Below are 20,191 nucleotides of genomic sequence, written 5' to 3' on the forward strand. Positions count from 1 at the left end.
ACGTTGGAAGCAGTACTCCCAGTGTGGAGTATTACTGTAGAAATGCACTGCCCTACGTTGAAGCCATGGAACTCATTCTTATGCTATATTCCATTTTGGACTCATTGTGATTATATCAGATCTGCTCTGAATCCCAGTACAGTTAATGTCAGTGTATGTTAGTATGAGAGTTGTAATATGACAAACTTCTATTTCATGTAGTTCCTGAAGAATTCATGTACAATCCTGTGACAAGGGTCTATGGAGAACCTCATAAAAGACCTGAAGTTCAGAATGCTACTATTGAGTTCATGGCTCCTTCTGAATACATGGTGAGGTTTTTCATTGTTATTCAGTTTCACTCTCCAGCTGCCTAAGTCTGAAAAATGCCCCATTGTGATGGGTGCTCTGCTGGTCGTTTGTTAGACAGTCCCTGTCTCTTGGAGTCCGTCTGAGAATTCTTAAGATGGGCTTCTTCAGGCAGTCTGCAATCTTACCATTACAGTTGTTGGAGATATCACTTATGGCACTTGCTGATCCTAAGGAGGAGTCGGTGTATGCAGCTGAGCTGTTCTGTCTACTTGTTTTCCCCAGTGGCTGTTTTGGTTGGGAGTCTTAGCCTGCTGTCTCAGCTGTCTTTAGTGATAGAGGTCCATGTTCCATACTTAAATCCCAGGCTCACTTATTTCTAACCATTGTCCTGTGCGTCCATGAAGCCGTATTTCCTTACACTGATGTACAGCAACTTCTACAAAACATTTTCTTGACGTAATCTTTAGAACAGTGGATCCCAACCAGGCTGTTGCAGCAGCCAGATAAACCTGCTCTGCATGCTTCCCCCACATTAGGGCTCTCTAATCAGCCTAAAGCAGGCAGCCTTGTTCTATGCAATGCTTTCTGGTTTGGTGTCCCCTACGCTTCTACTGGAAATGAGTGCGGGTGGAACTGTCGTGTCCACTTCTGTTTCTAGAAGGAGTGTAGGGGGGAAACTGGACCAGGAAGGCTTATGCAGCACAAAGCAGCTCCTGCCTGCTTTAGGCTGATTAAAGAGCCCTAATGCAAGGGGAGTGTGCACACGTGGCACTGCCCTCCCCAGGCTGGCTGTGCAGTAGGTATGTGGGGCAGGTTCATCTGAAGGCAAAAGAACTCGGCTGAGAAGCGCTGGGTAAGCTGAGGCAGCACCAGCAGTGGTTCTCAGCTGGAGGTGCCACCACATTCAAAAAAGTAGAGGTGGGGTGTCATGAACCTGAGAAGTTTGAGAGCCATTGCTTTAGCATAACAGCACGTTTCATTGTGTCTGCACTTACATTTTGTAGAGGACTAGAAATTACTTGCTATGCCTGCCAACAGTGCAGCTGCAGTTAATTGTTTGCCCTTTGCATCTATAGCTATAGGCAGCAGTGGGTTCTTGGGCTTTGCTTGGAGCTGCAGTTCTGAATTTTAACCAGGTTGACTTTGTGATGTGAAAGTTTGGGGATCCTCATCCCTTTAAAGAGAGATTGTAACGACCTTCCTTTGACTGAAAACCCATGACTTGAGACCTTGACCCAACTTCCTCCTGTTCACATGCCTGTTTCTTAAAGCAAAAAATCTTAAATTCACTGGATCCATTTTCCAAATGGTAAATTTATTTTCTGCTTCATGTTAACACTTTATCTTGTTGGATTGGTAAATAGAAGTTTTAGGTATCACTGTGTAACTTAAATACCATATAAACTCAAAGATGCTTCATTCCTTCATAATTAGTGGACTCAATAGACAAAGAGCCTGACTCTACCCTTGTTCAACTGAGAAGTCCTTGGACTTGAGTGAACCTGTTTGACTGGGTGGTAGTTGTTGCAGGATCTGTTCCTTAAGTATTAGCCAGTATGTTAAACTTTTACAATGCCAGTCTGTTGTATCTACATTTTCTCTTAAATCTTAGTTGACAAAAATGCTTTGGCAAATTATAATCTATGAATTTGGAGTAGATTTGGACAAAAAACATTAAAAAAAAAAGATCAAGTACATCTTTGAAAAAGTTGTTTAATACTTCATGCAGTGAAAAGCTTGTTTAAAAAAAAATATCTTGGGGTCCTTGAAATCACATGTCAATATTTTTATTGTTTGATATTGTACATTGTAAAACTTAAGTTTTTAAAATACAGATTTCAGGGAAGATTTGATCTGACAGTTTCACTTTGACAGCTGTGAGAATTGATGCCATGTTTATTTTTCCATGAATATTTCCTTACTTTACTGTTTTATACCATCACTACTATAATGACTCTTATTCCACAAATAGGAGTCATCTTGTGAGCTGTTCTCTGAAAGCAGTTCTAAGTGATGCAGTATAGATGTACTGAGTAACAAATAATAATCCAGGCAGTCATGCTGAAAATAAAGTCTCTTGTTTCTTTAGCTACGTCCACCTCAGCCTCCTGTGTACCTCTTCGTGTTTGATGTTTCCCATAATGCAATAGAAACGGGATATTTGGACACGGTCTGCCAGTCCTTGTTAGATAATCTTGACTTGTAAGTAAATGTTATTCTTTTCTCTGTCTGATTTATTTACATACTCTGGTATTTTCTATCTGAAAAATGCTTGTAGTGACTTGTGAAACTAATTTAATGTGCAAGTAAGACTTCAATTCAATCTGAGAGAGAAAGTTATGAGTATTTTATGGTAATATTGGCTTAAACTGCAGTCCTTTTCAATTGTAGTTTCACTGATTTAAAAACTTGAATGATTAACAGGCATGTTTTACCAACTCATTGTTTCACTACTTGGTTTTCTTTCATAAGGGTTTTTTTATTTAAGGGGATGGAATACCATATTTATTCAAATATTAGATCAGGGTTTCCCCCCTCCAATTAGTTGGGGGGGGAGGTGGGAGGGGGGGGAGTCCTTGTCTTACACTTGAATATAAGTAAACCTCATTAAATACATTACCTATCACTAAACTGTTGTCAGAGGCAGCATGTGCTCAGTAATAGAAACCAACTATGATGTTGTTTAAGTACATCCAACACTGAGCATCCTTGTAGAACACATGGCCCATCCTAGGCAACATACTGATGGAAACCTTTTATGTGTGTGGCCCTTTAAAAAATCAAAGCAGCCTATCACATGTGATTAGTGTGGCCCTGCACTCTGAGATGGAGCTGGATCAGGTAGCCCTGTACCTCATCTATCTATAAATTTTTGTAGGATCCCAGAACTCGTGACAAGAACACCTGGTTCCAGTTGTGGGTGGGGGGTGCTAATTAGCACGTGAGTTCTTTGTGGGAGGTCTCTGGAGCAGTGCTTACCGGGGGTCAACATGGCTTGAAATGCTCTTGATTCTGCTGGGGCCCAAACCCAATGATCTCTATGATAAATTATGAGACTTTTGGTTTTGGACTAATATCTTGTATAGTTCATACTATATATAAGTAGGTACAAAGGTGCTGCCGAAAAGTGTATTTATGGAGTGCCTGTGCTGAAACTTGCAGTAGTTTTTGCAAAAAAGCTAAAAGCATCAATTCTGAATGAACTAAGTAAGTCTAGATACCCATAATAATTTGCCTAAAGAGATCCTAAGCTTTGGTCAACTTTTGCTGCACCATTTTATACAAGTTTTAGGAATGGATGGCCACCCTCTTGATCCTTAGAGCTCTCATATTTTCTTGTAAGTCTTAAATCTGCTAGAATAGCTACTTGACTCTTGAACCAACTTACATTGGAAGTGGTTTAATTTTAAATGGTAACCTTGAGTCTCTTGAGCGTGTTCATCCTCTTTAAAAGAACTGTGTAATCTCTGTAGTCCAAAGAAGCTACCCCTGTTCTCCACTTAGAAGTTCAGTACGCAGTGGGTGTGTCTACACGCTGCCTTTTGTGCTAGGTCGCCATATGGCGTGCTACAGCAATGTAGTGATTATGCAGGTCTACATATGATAGCTAGCTACAACGCCATAATAGCGCACTCCTTGCTTATAGCACACCAGTACAGTGACACAGTAGGGAAATTTTAAACATGCACCACCTGTATGGTGTGATACAGGTGTGGTTACTGCACTATGTTTTAGTACTTGCAAAAGGAAGTACTGAAGCACGGTGCAGTAACATCATCATCATAAAGTTACGTGTAGCCACGCCCAGTAAATTTTTTTTATAGTACCTTAACTCTTGCATGTATATCAAAAGAAGACACACTTTCTAGAGTTCATGCAACTTGGCCAAGAACTTGTGATGAGAATCTCTCTCTGAGTTTTTTCCCTTTTGTACAACCTCCTCTCTCTCTCAAGTTAAGTTTCTGATACTAGTCAACTTCTGTAGCTTGCAAGAGGACCATTTGTAACTAGAGGTGCACTGATACATTGGTCCATATTGTATAAGCACCGATAAAAGGAAATCGGCTTTTTTTTTTTTTTTGGCTGATGTGGCTGATAATGTTGCCAATAAGTACTGCATGCATGTGCATAGCCGCACCACACACGTGGCCAGGAATGCAGCCTAGCAGCTTGAAGAGCAGCATCTGGCCGGGAAGTCTGTGGGGAAGGGAAAGGGTGTGGGGTGGAGAAGGGAAGATCGAGGCTCACACGGTGACAGGGAGTGGGGCTGGGGCGGGTCTTGGGATGGAGCTGCGGGTTGCCTCTGCGTGTTCGGGGCTGGGGAAGAGCCCGGTGCAGCCTAGTGTGGGGGCTGGACCTGGACTCTGTTTGGGGCAGGGCGAATGGCAGCAACACTGAAGGAGGGGGCTATGGCAAATTTTGGGTGGCTGGAGCACCTCTGCCAGCACTGCTGCCATCTCCCCAGCCTGGCCTGAGCACTGCCCTGGCCTATTCCCCCTGCCGGGAAGAACCCGGCGCAGCCTCTGGTCCCGAGTGCCCAGCGGTAGCCTGTGCATGGATTTGGGGGGGCATGTTGCCTATGCCTCCCCTGGGGGGGTGTGCAGCAGTGGGATCCACCCTGTGCCCCTCTCCCTGGATGAGCTGCAGCTCCGTTCCATGCCCTGCCCCACCCTGGCTGTACAGTGCCTGCCCAGCTCCTGCCCCACTCCCTCTCTCACTGTGGGGGGGGGGCCTCGATCTGGCCCCCCGATCTTTTCCAACAAACTTACCAGCCAGAGGCTATTAACTAGCTATATCAGCCAATACCAATCTGATCGCCAATGTGCAGCCTGGCAGCTGGATGGCAATTGGCCATTGGTATTGGCCCCAAATTCTTTTTATCAGTGCACCCCTATTTGTGTAACCCATGTTTCATTTCAGTGCTTAGGCTTCAGAGCACCCTCTGTGGCTAGTCTTTGGAGAACTTGATGCAGAAGCCTCAACTATATCATATACTAATGCTGCTCTTACATACCAGATGGTTGCTATGAAGGCTTCTAAAAAAATCCTGGTACACCTGAAAGAAGCTTGTATTTACTTATACTAAACACTTATGCAGTAATTTTGCTTAAAGCACCAGCCAAAGTTTTGCTAAGTTCTTCCACACTTGTCCCAGAACTCCCCTTCAGGGAGGGATTTTTTTTGCTTTTTGAAAGTAGAAGGAATGTTACATGGATCTTAATTTTTTTTTTCTTAGACAGCTAGCCAACACAATTATATCAGCTTATTTCTGTAGAAAGCCTGAAAGCTGAGCCAGTGGAAAATAAAAATCAGAGTAGCAGTTTGTGTTTCTTTCAGACATTAGCCCTAGATGGACATTTTATTCCTGCAGGGGGGGGGATGTTTTACAATATTCATTGCATCAAAATCGCATTATAAAAACTGTAGGAATGAATGCATGAGTACTCAAAGGAGATAGGCTAACTACAGTTGACTTACTGAACCCTTTGTGTCTTTGGTTTTTAGGCTTCCTGGGAACACTAGAACAAAAATAGGCTTTATAACATTTGACAGTACAATCCATTTCTACAGTCTTCAGGAAGGTCTCTCTCAACCACAGATGCTAATAGTTTCAGATATTGAAGGTATGTAAAAGTAACTCTAGACCGAATATTAGAAAATGCCTGACAATTTTGAGATTCTTCTTGGGCACGCATTTGGGGGGAGGGGGGGGGTTCTCAGCTCAGATCATTAATCATTGATACTCAGGGGCACTGAAATCTGCTATCTTATCCAAGGCCCATTTAAGTCAGTTGAACAATGCTTTGGCCTGCAGAAGGGTTCCTTTGTGGCCCTCACAAGTGAACAGTTCATGGCCTGAAACATGAGATCAGATTCCTTTACATTCTAGTTTAACCCATGAAATTATCAAACCCTTTATCACTAAGGCATTGCAGCTGCTGATGCTCGGGAGCATCCTGTGAAGTTCACAGTGACTGAATGAAGATTAGTTTGGGGGAGGGGGGGTTCCTTACGATCATACTTGTGTTTAGTTTCAAAAGAACCTTCCTTGCCTGTTCTAGAACAGGAAAAAAGGAGCACCAAGGTGTTTTACAGGATCTTATTTTACAGGCTTTGTTATCCTCCAGCACGTCTACTTTCCAAGCTAAATAATTCGCATCTTCATAACTGTATTCTGTTCACAGATGCTTAAAAAAATTGCTATAAAAACCTGGCAAAACCTTCAGATACTACTAAAATATAATTATTGATTGTGGTGGCCTTACACTGACAAGCTGAGCTCAAGAGTCAATGCTGAGTGCTGAGAGTCAATGTCTAGTGCCCTTTTGGGCACTAGACATTGCAGGACTTTTAAGCAGTACATAGTTTCATGGGGACCTAGATCCTGCAGCAGCCCACAACATCTAAGAGGGATAGTGTCTTTACGTGGTGGGATTTTTATTTATGTATTTATTTATATTAAGCTAACCTTAGTAGAGGAAACTGTTTTTGTCATCTACTCTTAGTTTTAGATTATTAAACTAGTGTTTCTTCCTTGTATGTGGCCTAAAGAATTGAAGCAAGCTAATATAATTATGACAGTTATGTTTCACATCTCAAATTAAGAGGTTTTGGTTGTGTAGCTGTTACTGAGGTCAGAATAAGAAGCCAACTTTCTAAATGGTTAGAAAAAAAGATGGCTGGATTGTTAACAATTGTTAAACAAAACAAGCTGAGTTTTAATGAGTGAGCTGTACTGTTTAAAGGACAAAGTTACTTGAAAAATAAAAGTGTGTATTATGTATTTTCCAGCAGAGACTCAGACTTGATCACAGGTATAGTAGGGATATAGTGAATACTGGACAAGAACCAGGGATTCCCAACTGAACCAGGCAAATATGCTGCCTCTATGATGCTGAATTAATTGCTTAACTTCACTGAGCCTTTGTTTCCACATCTGTTAAATAAAGATGCCTGTTATCTACTGGCATGGTATTATTTGCAAATTGTTAAATCGGAAAACCGGGGAGAATATATAAGCATGGTTTAATAACTAGCCTCATTTCTGTTCTTCCAGATGTGTTTATACCAATGCCAGAGAACTTATTAGTAAACCTCAATGAAAACAAAGAGGTAAGCCTTAAGTAGTTGAGATCACATGCAGTATGGAGTCCATAGCACAGCTATGTAGTACTCGCCAGAATACCGTCACCTGAAGTCAAATGCGTCTGAATCTTTTCAGGGGATGAATTTCAAATTGCGGGTGTCTTTTAAATGGGGCTTCATTGCTTCCTGAAGCAGAATTACTTAAAATATTGTTAAGCTTTGCCATCTTCTGTTTGATATGCTACAGATGTTTTCTTCAGAAAAGAAAGATTGTTGTGAATGTTGTGTTAGGTGAAACATAAGAACATTCATTTGGGCTTTTTGTTATTGTAGCCATGACCCAGCTTTGGCTCTTTATCACTAACTGAAAAAGTGAAATGCACCTGCTGTTCTTTAAGTAGGGGCCTGTCTTAATCTCTGCCTTCTTCCTTAATAGTAGATGAGGACAATTAAAGGTGTATTATTTTAATCTGAAAAAATGCTTTACTACTTTTTGTTAAAAATGTTAATGCTCTTAAATTTACCACTATTTTGCAAGTACCAAATTTCTGGTAGAAATAGTGTCTCGGTGGTAGCTACAAAACAGCAAACAGCTATCTTTGTTTCTTGACATTTAGTATTGCTTTTTGGAGTGGGCATTTTGATTTTCCACCTTAGTATTAACAGTACCCCACACTGACAATTTGGATGAGCAGGAGACATCTCTTAAGATTATAATTGTAAGTAACTTTACTCTGTTTTAGCTAATTCAAGACCTACTGAGGACCTTGCCACAGATGTTTACCAAGTCTCTGGAAACTCAGAGTGCTCTGGGACCTGCGTTACAGGCTGCCTTTAAACTGATGTCCCCTACTGGTGGTAGAATCTCTGTCTTCCAGACACAGCTTCCATCTGTAGGAGTGGGAGCACTGAAATCCCGAGAAGAGCCAAACCAAAGAGCATCTGCAAAGGTTAGTGTAGCAAATCCATGGCCATGGGGCGGTTCTGATTCCCCTTAGTGTCCGTGCAGCCCCTGCTTGGCTCAGGCTGAGCTGCAGCCCTTCCCTTGGTTCTTACCTGCCACGCCTTGATCTTTAATAAAGATTATAAAAGGGAGGCTGCCTGTGTGTTCTATGTAAGCCTGAGCCTGTGTTGATCCTCACTGGGCTCTCCCAGAGTCCCCTTAATAACAGTCCTGCACCCCAGACCAGCAGGCCCTCAGCCTGCCTGTGCCTCTTCTGGGCACTGCTCGCCTTAGGGGCTCCTCGCTGGGCTCCTTAGCCTCCTCTATACCACTCCCCAAGCCTCGCAGGTGTTACTGTTTGATTGGCCCTTTTGGGCACTGGGCCCCTGACCCCCCCTGTCTGCCCCTGGGGCCTTACACTTGGTCTACTGTGGGCTCAACAGCTGCTCAGGCCTTGAGCCTGCCCTGGCAGGGTTCAAGGCTATTGTGTCCCCCATGGGCACTAATGGGACCTCCGTAACCACCCCTTATAGTCCCAACCCAAACTGCTGGTCTAAACAGTGACATAAACATAAGCCCCTGGGCTATAACATAGCAATAAGAATGGAAACAACCCTCTGGCCCTTTAAGAGGGCAAACTTTTACTTCTAGTACAGCTCCTAGGGGGTCACTATTCCTGTAAGCACAGAGCAGGCAGTTAAGCGCCCCTGGGTGGCTCTCCTGGGCAGGAACTCCTTCCCTTGCAGCTGCCAGGAGGGGAACCCTGGACCGCTCAGGCTCTGGGTTTATATAGCTCCAGCTTGAGCCCTTTTCTGGTCATATGCCTCATTAGCTCCTTTCCCTACCTGCAAGCAGCCTCACAAGCTGCTAGCTCCCATAAAGGAGCAGGCACACCCAGTGCACTGCTACAGTTAGAAGAGCACAAGAAGTGAGGAAATGCTACCCCATGGTGTGGTTTTATGTAATTCTCTTGAGTGGGATGTTCTAGGTGACCCATAGATCTTTGTAGTTCTGGGAGTGTAATGGAACTACTAAGGAAACCATTTGATTTTCAAAGATCTGGAACACCCAGGATTGCTGGTGAAGTTGGTGAGAGGAGGCAGTGCTTACTGTCCTTGAAACTGGGGCACAAATGTGTACTGTTGGGAATTCCTTTTTCTGGTTTTTTATATTAACAGGACATACATCTTACACCATCCACTGACTTCTATAAGAAGTTAGCTTTGGACTGCTCGGGGCAGCAAGTTGCAGTTGACTTGTTTCTTCTTAGTGGGCAATATTCTGATCTGGCTTCATTAGGTAAGACCTTACAGGCTGCTTCTAAAAAGTAATTGTAATATGTATTTCTACACTGCAGTTAAAAATGTTTGAAGGTCCACTGCAATTCAAGCATGTGAAACTAGATTTTTTTTTCTTTCAATGTTGTATATTCTAACATTCAAAGCATTGACTAGTAACTCTCTTCAAGTGAACAGGTACCACAAATGGCAGAGAAGGGTCTTTCTAATGAAGTATTATAAGTAACATTCCTCAGGAGTTCAAGGCCTTGTGGCCAAGCTAACAGTTCACCAGTTCTTTCTCATCTCATGAAACAGCTGGTACTTTGTGTAAATTAGTAGACAAAATGAATCTGAGATTTGACTGAAATAAGATCTTGCCTAAAAAAAGGAAACTAAATTTAAACTAGAACAGAACAAAAAAACCAAACAAAACTCCATGTTTTTAATGTCATTTAGTCCTAGGTTTATAAGGAATCTCACTAGTAATGAGGTTCCTTGCTTTAAAAAAAATTATAATTGGTAGTAACGTCTTCACTAGTCAGAAAATTCACAGCTGTACATGTGATTTTTTTTTTTCATTGATAGTAGAACTTTTGTCTTTAAGTCCTCAAAACTTGTCCATTTTCCTCTAGAATTGGTGTCCTAAGTTTTTGAGGTTTTACCTTTGTGTTAACTATAGACGTGTGTTAAATACTGGGGTGGCAAATGTAGGAATTGAATTGGACTAAATTTTATTAGTGTATTGAAAGTTAGCTGTATCTTTGTGTAACTACGTTGTTTGCAAGACATAGTGTTGAAACACTAGCACTATTTTCAAAGGATGCTTGTGGTCTTGGGATAAGGTGAAAGTCAGTAGAAATAAATTATTTTCCTTCCCACCTCTCATTAGATGACTGAATAAACATCTTTGGAACAAACTTTATTAGCATTTTAATTACTTCCTTGCCCATAAAATAGTCTGAGTGGCGTGTTATCATATTTCCTACATACTAGTTATAAATCCATTTCATACCTTATAAGCTTCATGATTAATTGAACATGGGTGCTTGGGTGTAAGCCTACAGATATGTAATATGAGAGAGTTATTTAATATTTAATGTAGGCAAATGACAATTAAAAAAATTGGTAAACTGCACTGTAACTTAAAGACCAGAGTCAACAACCAGTTTGCACTCTAATGTACATTGTTTCTCTTCTAGGCTGCATATCACGGTATTCTGCTGGTAGCATCTATTACTACCAATCTTATCATCATAAACACAACCCTGTTCAGGTGGAGAAGTTACAGAAGGAGTTGAAAAGATACTTAACTAGAAAGATTGGCTTTGAGGCTGTCATGAGGATACGGTGCACCAAAGGTCTGAATTTTTTTAGTTAAAATACTGTATTGGCACTTTTCCCCACAGGCATGAATAAACAAATGGCAAATGATGTGCACGCACGCGTCAGTTAACCTGATTGCAGATTATTTTTTAAATATACAGACTGCTTCCCTATCAGTAAAAACTGGTGCTAACAACCAAATAGTTTTTGCCTTGTCAGAACTAGAAATCAGCACTTAGTTGCCATGAACTTCCATGTGGTTCTTACAAAGGACTGTAACTTAATATATCTGCTACATAGAACATTTTTCTACAACTGCATTCTGCCCTGTAGTTAAGCTAGACGTTTGTATACTGACAACTTCATGAGATGACGGGGGAATTTCCTACTGTCTTGTTCAGTTTGTAATTCTGATAGAGGTACAGCTTTCTAGTACTGCCTGTGACAAGGTTATTGTACTTTTATATTTAGTCTCATCACTTACATCTGTAAACTTTTCAGACTTAAACTCCTGGTTCGAAGAAGTAGTGCTTATATAGAAAGGGAATTTTTACACAGTACGTTCTCTTAAATGATTTGTTATACAACGCATTCTACATTAGAAATATCTGGAAATTCTGACTTGCACTGCTGTGGGGCTAGAGAAATTGGGAGCACTGTTAATCTTCATGCTGGTTTGTATTGTGAATTTTCAGTAACCACCACCTTTTCTGCAAATTAATGTTCAGCCTGTAGTATTTTCATTTGGTAAATGATGCCAAATTTGGAAAAGGTGGTATGTCAGCAAGCTAGAAAGGAATGCAGATATGTAATCAGTTAATTGTTTATATTTGATTCTAAAACTACCACTAACTAAATGGGTTTGGTTTTTTTTTTTGGTTTTTTTTTCTTTCCTAGGTCTTTCCATCCACACCTTCCACGGGAACTTCTTTGTACGATCCACAGACTTGTTGTCCTTACCCAACGTGAACCCCGATGCAGGGTATGCTGTACAGATGTCAGTGGAGGAGAGTCTTACTGATATGCAGGTTGTTTCTTTTCAGTCAGCGCTTCTGTACACCTCCAGCAAAGGTAAGAAACATCAACAGCATCAGCTAGGTCTGTGGTGTAATATGCTAGATGCCATGTGGACAAGATCTTGAGTTGTAACTTAGTTTACTCTTTTGGTAGCTGCAGGTGAATTTTCATGGTGTCCAATAAGCTGGCAAGGATTTAAAAGTTAGAATACTGACAAACTAGCTGTACGAGCTGCTGTGTGGTGGCATTATTACATTTTCACTTTATGGGTTAAGCTGCGTGCTAGAAAACTTGCTCTTATCTAAAAATGTGCTGTTTTGAGCCAAGAGATTTGGCCCGAGTTCTCAATTTGCCACTTAAGATCTGTAAAGCTTCAGATACTTCAGTTGTAGCAGGTATTTTTCTGGGACACAAACTAGTTGCTTTTGGTAACTTGGACATAAAAGAATAATTTAAAAATGAAAACTGCTGGAAATACTAGTATCCAGACTTCATTGTTGCCCTGTATGCACCAGTTTTTTGTTTGTTTTTTTTTTTAAATGGTGTGGTGGTGGGGGGAGATGCTATTTGAAGACTATACAATTTCTTTTCTCTTCATAGGCGAAAGAAGGATTCGTGTCCACACTATGTGTTTACCAGTTGTAACAACACTGAATGATATCTACCTGGGGGCTGATGTGCAAGCTATTACAGGACTGTTGGCTAATATGGGTAAGTGGTGAATGTGCTGTTTGAATGCTTAGATTTAAAATGTTATGTATCAGCAGAACCTACTGATTGGCCAAGTGCCTTACGGCGATTGGAGCAGCAAATCAGACTCTTGGCCTTTCTTCTAAGCTTCCTTGATGTCACTATCCCTCTTGTTAGTTGGGTGAAGCCCCATGCTTGTGAGAACATTAAGATCCTAAGATGAAGAGCTAAGGAAGTGCAAACATTTTAAGTTAATAGTTCTTGGTAGAGAAATGAGGGAACTTGCCATTAATCTTCTATATCTGCTCTTTATTTTTAGCTGTGGACCGGTCAGTTTCTGCTAGTTTGAGTGATGCTCGGGATGCCTTGGTGAATGCTGTGATTGATTCCCTATCTGCTTATCGGTCTTCAGTCCTAAGTGTTCAGCAGCCTGGTCTCATGGCTCCCTTTTCCCTACGACTCTTTCCACTTTATGTGCTGGCTCTCTTAAAACAGGTAAGAAGAAAATAAACTTTCCAAAGGCTGAGTCAGTTGCTGTGCATCCACCCAAATTAGAAGTGTCCTTGCGAGACGAATATTGATATTTTCTGTGCAAGGGCTTCTGTGAACCTGCATAGTGCCATTGCCTTTTGAGTCTGAACACCCCCCTGAGAAGTTGTATAGTAGAGTTAAATATGGTTGCTCTTAAAAAAAATTATACATTTTTAAACTAATTGGTTAGCAGACGTTTAATGAATTTATAGCTCCCTCTGACTCTACTCTCTAGCTCTTTAGAAAGCATTCCCCTACTAGTTGTTGGCACCAGAAGTTCACTAAGCAATTAGTTATGAATTTCACAGGTATAATTTAAGAAACATGATTTGCACATAGATAAGTTAGGTGGGAGAGCTCACAAAGTTTTTATAATGATATAGTTAGGTGAATTCTCAAGGTAGAATTTTATATGGGACTCTTAAAATACTTTAAATGTACCAAATCAAAATCAGATGCAATTATGTATAAATTTCATATTTAAATGTGGTACTGTACCTAGTGCCTCCTGTTGGCTGCAAATTAATGGCAGGTTAAATGCTTAAAATATTGGTTCTGTTCACAGAAAGCATTCCAAACTGGAACGACAGCCCGTTTAGACGAACGCATTTTTACTATGTGTCAAGTGAAGAACCAGCCCCTAATTTACCTCATGCTCATGACCCATCCCAGTCTGTACAGAATTGACAATCTCACAGATGAGGTATGTTCTTGTGTTTATTTTTTTTCCCCACAGTATGCTTGTTGCTTGGTTTCTTAGATCATTTATTAGAAACAAATAATTATAAGTATTTTCTAGGTATGCAGTTAGCTCTCAGGATATTCTAGAGTTGGATTTTGTTCCAAAGATCCATTGAGGCAATCTGTCAAAAGAAATGTGATGTTCTGATTCTTTGGCATTTAAGTTGAAGGCTTAAGATATGAATTGTGCATAAAGACAGCAGCATTAAAGCTGTGTTCAATAGCATCCGAGTCTTGTTCCAAATATCAAAGGTGTAGCCTGTCGTTAGATAAGTGGGAAAGTGGCAGGAGAGCATTGGAGAGCAAATCAGGCTAACTGGAAGTTCATAAACGTATTATGAATACAGTACAGCCTTCTTGAGACTGGCTGGTGGTTTGCCTGGCCCTGTGATGGAGGCAGTCATATGGCTTTTGAGCAGTTCCCTCTTCTTGTCTTTCCCCAACTGTTGCTTACAGTTATATTGATGAGCTCTGGACAGGATGTGTGATCCAGTTGGCAGGGTGGGAATTCCTGTATATGGAGAGCTCAGATGAAAGATATTGGAGACTAGCACTTTGAAAATGTAATTGGGTTCTTATTTAGAAATCTTTCAAACTACATGCTGCATCTTGTAAAAGGAGACGTTACAGCAGCAATACTTTCTATGCAGTTCTTGAACAGCTGCTTTTTAAGAAGTCTTGACAGTAGTTCTGTGAACAAACATAAATATGTATACTTATTGCAGGAGACAGACCTGTTCTCTAGACCCCTACTTCAAAGACTGTTGACTTTTGAAAATAAAACATTTGAAACTTTCAGAAGGGAAATCAATCTGTCTGGACAAAATGGATGCTTTTTTTTTTAATGTATGGCTAAATTTGAATGTTTGTGATAGACGTATTATGCATTTGTTGGGGTAAAACATGGCTCTGATAGTTATCTTTTCTAGCTAATGAAAGTGTATATCACTTGTATATTTCTTTTGTTTCTCTGTCCTTGTTTCTCATCTATGTATGTAGATGCACGCTGATGTGATACATTTTTCTCTTTAGGGAGCCCTCAACATCAATGATAGAACCATACCTCAGCCACCCATCCTTCAATTGTCTGTGGAAAAGTTGAGTAGGGATGGTGCTTACCTTATGGATGCTGGCTCTGTAAGTTGTTTGCTTTGGGAATTTTAACAACTTTTATCCGAAAGTGTTTAATAAGTTCTTTTTGAAGACTCCTGAGCATTTGAAATATTGAGGAAACCTGTGAAGATATGCATGTTGCACAGTTCTTAATGCTGTGATTTTTGGGCCATCTCTTTCAGGTGATGTTTATGTGGATTGGAAAGAACTGTGGACAGAATTTTATTAACCAAGTCTTTGGGGTTCCAAATTATGCATCTATACCACAGAATATGGTGAGTACTTTGGTGTAACATTTGACTCAAACATCAAAATAACATCTTAAACAAATATAAGTAAAATGTCATCATGCTCATTGCAGTGCTTTGCATGGTCAAGCCTAATTCAGTTCAGGTTTTGGAAGAAATTCATTTCTTCCATTCTGCTTCTCTCCTTCCTTAGGAGTTCCATGTTTTAAAATGTTAACCTGGGGTTCTCATCATGAAGTTGCAAATAAGTGAAGCTGCTATTCCTTGACTAATGCAGGCAAAGTTTGTGGGTGCAGACTAAGCCCTTTAGTTTTTGGTGGGAGTTTTTAATATCATTCTCCTGTACCTCAAGTGAAGGTGAGACTGTCCTCCCAGTTATGACAGCTGAGAGCCAGCATCAGTTTGGCACAATTTGATAGATTGCTCAAGGATGGCCTGTGACTACAATCACCATGATGTATAGAACAGCTTCATGTTAACTTGCCTACTTTTCCTGATTTAAGACCGTGGTTGATTTATTTTATTAATGCTAAATTTACTTCTCCTTAAAACACATTCTGTTGTAGCTTAATAATAATCTTTGTCTAATAGACGCATCTTCCAGAACTTGATACAGCTGAATCTACCAGAATCCTAGCTTTCATCTCCTGGCTGAGAGAGCAGAGGCCATTTTTTCCTATATTGTATATAATAAGGTGAGTAAGAAGTTTTCTGTTAAGTCCTTTATTGAAGTATGAATGGTCACATGTTGGCTGCTTTAGTGACCTATTTGGCTTCAAAACGTGCAGCATATGGTGGCTAAATGTTTGAGACACTAGTGTGACTGCCCATAGTCTCTTGTTCCTTAATCACTTCTATAGTTGTGGAGAATGAGAAGTAGCCAAGGTTAAATTTAGTAAATTGATTGATAGTAAATTGAATTAATTGGTTGTTTTCCAGTATATTGAGTTGCAAATGATTGATTGCAAGGTCTTTAGCTGCTGCTTTTTATTTACTTTTTACTGGTCTGTGTGCTTAGTAAATAAAGCTTTCAAAATGTTGCAGTTTATCTTAGCATTTTAAACAACTGGTACTATAAACCATACTTACCTTATCTTACTCATGTTTCATTTCTGTTTTAAAGGGATGAAAGTCCACTGAAACCAAGTTTCCTACAGAATATGATAGAAGACAGAACAGAATCTGCCTTATCATACTACGAGTTCCTTCTGCACATTCAGCAGCAAGTGAATAAATGAACCACTGGGTTGTATGGCTCACTTGCTTGAGGAAAGTTTCCTGCAGTAAAGAACACTTGCGCTTTTAATATCTTCTATTAAATTTGTGGCCTGATGCAGTCGATGAGAAGCTCTCACTGTGATTTCAACCAAGTAAAGCAAATAAAGGACCACAACTAAGAATCAAATGTGCAACTACATGAAATAGTACTTCTTAAAATTGAAATATGTGAACTGGTTGGGCACCTTTAATTTGCTGCAAATTATGTTTTTACTGTAAGTAGTTGCAGCATGAATACATTTACAGAGGCAATATTGAAGAGGTGAAATACATTTTGTAAAATAAAGAGTTCTTTGTTGTTCAGAATGTATATTTCTGTAAGTTGTTTTGCTTTTCTGTTTGTTTTTTGCTGCTAGATATAAAACCTCACAATACTGATTTGATTTGCAGGGAAATTCTTATACAGTATAGCCACTGATTTAACAATTGAGCATTACTTTTTAAAAGCAACCTGGTATACTGAAAGTAGCAATGAATTCATTGTGAAGTGAACAAATATAAAAAATGTTTATGAAATTTAGAATTCAGTGTTTAGAAATGGGTTGTTTAAGACTAAAAGTAAGCTTAAACTGCCATATTGGATGGAGAGACTATGAAGTAGTTAATTTTAAAAGCTTTTAAATGCATCAGTATTGTAGTTGAAAGCAGGCCTAATGTACTGAGTACAATGAAGACTAATCAAGTGGTTTGATTCAGCAGCAAAAATGGGCTGAGACTGACAGTAAGCTTTTCTTTCTATTTAAAGTGAGTTTAGGTCTTACCTTGATAAATGGCAGTAATGGGGGCAACAGAAACGAAGGACTAAAGCTACCCTGGATTTTCCTGTGAATTACGTTATCATAAATTTTAACCTAATTTAGGTTAACTTCCATGTAAAGTCCATAAAATGGAACTGTTTTGTGAAATGAGGCTGTCTGGCAGTACTTGGCTTTATCTGTTCTTGGAGAGGACACTGAAGACTTTCACATTTTAAAAAAGATTCCAAACAAGTAACAATTTTACCTCTGAAAGAAATACAAACCGTATTGTTAGGAAGATTTTTATGGTTTTTGAACACATTTTACAATTCTGAACCTATGGAAAAGCCTAGTCCCAAAGCTATTGTGCAGACAGAATACCTATATTAATTTCATTAACAGACCTCTCCATGTACAACAAATGAAACATGGAAAACAGGAGTTAGGAGAAGTTGATTTACATGCATAAAGCTTGGGGAGTACAGTGCATTGATACAAAACTTTGATCTGGGGAATATTGTCATAAACAGATGACTACTTGTGTTGCTAGCACATTTACTGTCCCTTCTATATCCATGAAAGGCCTGTGATGTAGTAGACTTCCATCTTATTTTGCTTTTAGTTCATGTAAATGCTGATATACTTCATTCAGTCTTGCAAAATCTACTTGCTGGGGCAAGTAACTTCATTGAGTAAAATATTATTTGTCTTAAAGGTGGGCAAGTAGATATTGTGCCTAGGCTAGTCAATTCATATGGATTTTGCAAAGCTGATTTTACAGTACTTGGTAGAATCAGTTTTTGCAGCCATTTTCAGGCTCCAGCTATACTTGACTGACAGGAGTTGCCTTAATGCAGGGGAGAAGCAGGTGGTTCTTGAAAGAGAAACTGCTCCTGCTGTTTGAGCACAAACAAATTCCAAGTTCTGTACAATTTTCTCAGACAGCATTTCTGAATAGAACTCCTTCTCCCAAAACTGTCAGGAACATCCTGCCTGCTGTCTGCATAGCTAGTGGAAGTGTCTTGTCCCCCACTCCTGCCCACCCTTGCTTATAGGTATGTAAGCTATTTCCAGTCCAAGTGAAAATGTCATGAGTATGTTGGGGGGAGGGGAAATGAGTGGAAGGACATAGTTAGCATTCAGTTAAATGATTTTGGTTAGTTCTGGTCCAGTCGTGTCTAATATTTTAGCTTTTCTTAAATGAGAAATTCATTTATGCAGCTATATCTTTATTTAAAATGGCAAACTGCTTCAAGGCGTATGATCATGAGTTGTATGCGCTTGGATGCTGGAAATTATCCTTGTGCTGAACACGCCAAAAGCCCGTGCATCTTTGTCACCATGTGGTTTATTGTTATATCCCATCGTTTGAGTTTTAAGTATGGTGCCTGCTTCTGAGAAGGTTTCACTTGCTTTATGTACACAAGGATAATGGCTGAATAAATAAATCAATTAGTGGCATACTAACAATTTTGAACTGGGTTCCCTAATGTTTGGGTTTTTTTCCCTGTATAATTTATGAACACTAAGCCAATGAACCCTTTTGGAGTAGAGTGCTTTCGTTCAACCTGGGAGATTCTGCACTATTGAACATTGTTAGTTGTATCTCTTGCAGTGGGCAACAACCTGGTCTGTCGATTACATTTTTACAGCATCACAAAGCAGACCAGTGTGTAAAATATTGTCACTAGTTCCAAATGACAAGGATAATATAAGACTTTCCACTGCTTTAAACAGGCAAAGGTGGCCCTGATACTTAGCATTACAATCCTACTATGGCAAATGTACTCTATTTTTCTAGTTTCTCAGATTTTTTTAACTATTTCTGTATTTGACATAATGTTAAATTCAGTCCACATCAGTACCATCCATTATAATTTGCATATGTTACCTTTTTAATTTAATATATTGGAGTCTGAGTCAAAATAGACTGTTTTGCAATAACTAGAATAAGATTTACATCTTTTATTTAGAGTTAATTTCTTAACAGAATCTAATCAAAGATGCAGAACAGCTGTGACATAAGGGACCATTTAATGTGATTCTAATATTCTGTTTACTATTACGGATGTAATACTTAGTAAATTTAATTTTGTAAGTAGTGTATAATATTGTAATATTAAACCTTTGTTTTCTGCAACTCAGACATTGATCTTGCGTGAAGTTACAAATCTTGCCCCTTATGAATCTGAGACAGGATTTACTTGTCCTCCTTTTTACAGTTTGTAATTTTCACTGTTTTATTCCTGTAAAAAGTCATTTGTAACACATGCAAATGCTTATTTTATCTGTGCTAATTTATCAGATTTGGCTACTCAATAAAATCAATTGAAAGAACTCACATAAGTTCCTCAGTCCTTTTTATAAATGGAAGTAAGATGTTACATTTGACCCACTGCAAGCTGATTCTTATCAGCTGTACCTCATTCACCATTAATAATATATAGCTAAGAGTAAAGAATTATGGGGCACTTCACACTCGGGGAGACAATGCATTTCTAGTTAGTAGCAAGTGAAATGTTTCTTGGTTAAGGTGTTGTTTTTTTTTTAATCCCAGTGCATGTTTGCATAGGTGGGGAACAGCAGAGCACTGTCAATCACTCCTGTCCAGGGCATGTTTCTTCCATTGAGTTTAGCCTAATTGTGTCAGAGTAGAATGTCCTGCCATGTAGTTGCGGTAGACCCTACAGGCCAGGCTGATCTTGATTAGTTTTTCACATGAGTTTCTTCTAGGGGGTTTTGGGTGTTGGGGGGTGTTGGTCATCTCTTAATTACCATGGTAATCTTTTATTTTTTCTGGTGCTTAGAATAAACTGTTAGTATAACCTGGCTTGATAAACATCCAAACTAACACAATGCTTGAGTCCATAAAATATCAGCTTCTATGCAGTATTTCAGGTTAAAAGGAGTTGG

The 20,191-nt window shown here is 39.6% G+C and overlaps 1 protein-coding gene across 1 annotated transcript in view; it reads left to right on the top strand.

Annotated features, from left to right (window-relative positions):
• The window catches only part of SEC24A (SEC24 homolog A, COPII coat complex component), a 42,783-nt gene extending 23,167 nt beyond the window's left edge, over nt 1-19,616 (top strand). The window contains exons 9-23 of the mRNA XM_006262167.4: nt 202-311; nt 2,381-2,493; nt 5,797-5,915; nt 7,349-7,404; nt 8,121-8,327; nt 9,499-9,619; nt 10,800-10,958; nt 11,821-11,994; nt 12,541-12,651; nt 12,950-13,125; nt 13,727-13,864; nt 14,935-15,039; nt 15,198-15,290; nt 15,855-15,958; nt 16,387-19,616. Of these exons, the coding sequence (XP_006262229.1) occupies nt 202-311; nt 2,381-2,493; nt 5,797-5,915; nt 7,349-7,404; nt 8,121-8,327; nt 9,499-9,619; nt 10,800-10,958; nt 11,821-11,994; nt 12,541-12,651; nt 12,950-13,125; nt 13,727-13,864; nt 14,935-15,039; nt 15,198-15,290; nt 15,855-15,958; nt 16,387-16,501 (1,901 nt within the window). The 3' untranslated portion in view covers nt 16,502-19,616. The remainder of the gene's footprint in view (nt 1-201; nt 312-2,380; nt 2,494-5,796; nt 5,916-7,348; nt 7,405-8,120; nt 8,328-9,498; nt 9,620-10,799; nt 10,959-11,820; nt 11,995-12,540; nt 12,652-12,949; nt 13,126-13,726; nt 13,865-14,934; nt 15,040-15,197; nt 15,291-15,854; nt 15,959-16,386) is intronic.
• The last annotated feature ends 575 nt before the right edge of the window (nt 19,617-20,191 follow it).

Source organism: Alligator mississippiensis, chromosome 9 (genome assembly GCF_030867095.1).
Source record: "Alligator mississippiensis isolate rAllMis1 chromosome 9, rAllMis1, whole genome shotgun sequence".
In the NCBI taxonomy this organism is placed as follows: Eukaryota; Metazoa; Chordata; order Crocodylia; family Alligatoridae; genus Alligator; species Alligator mississippiensis.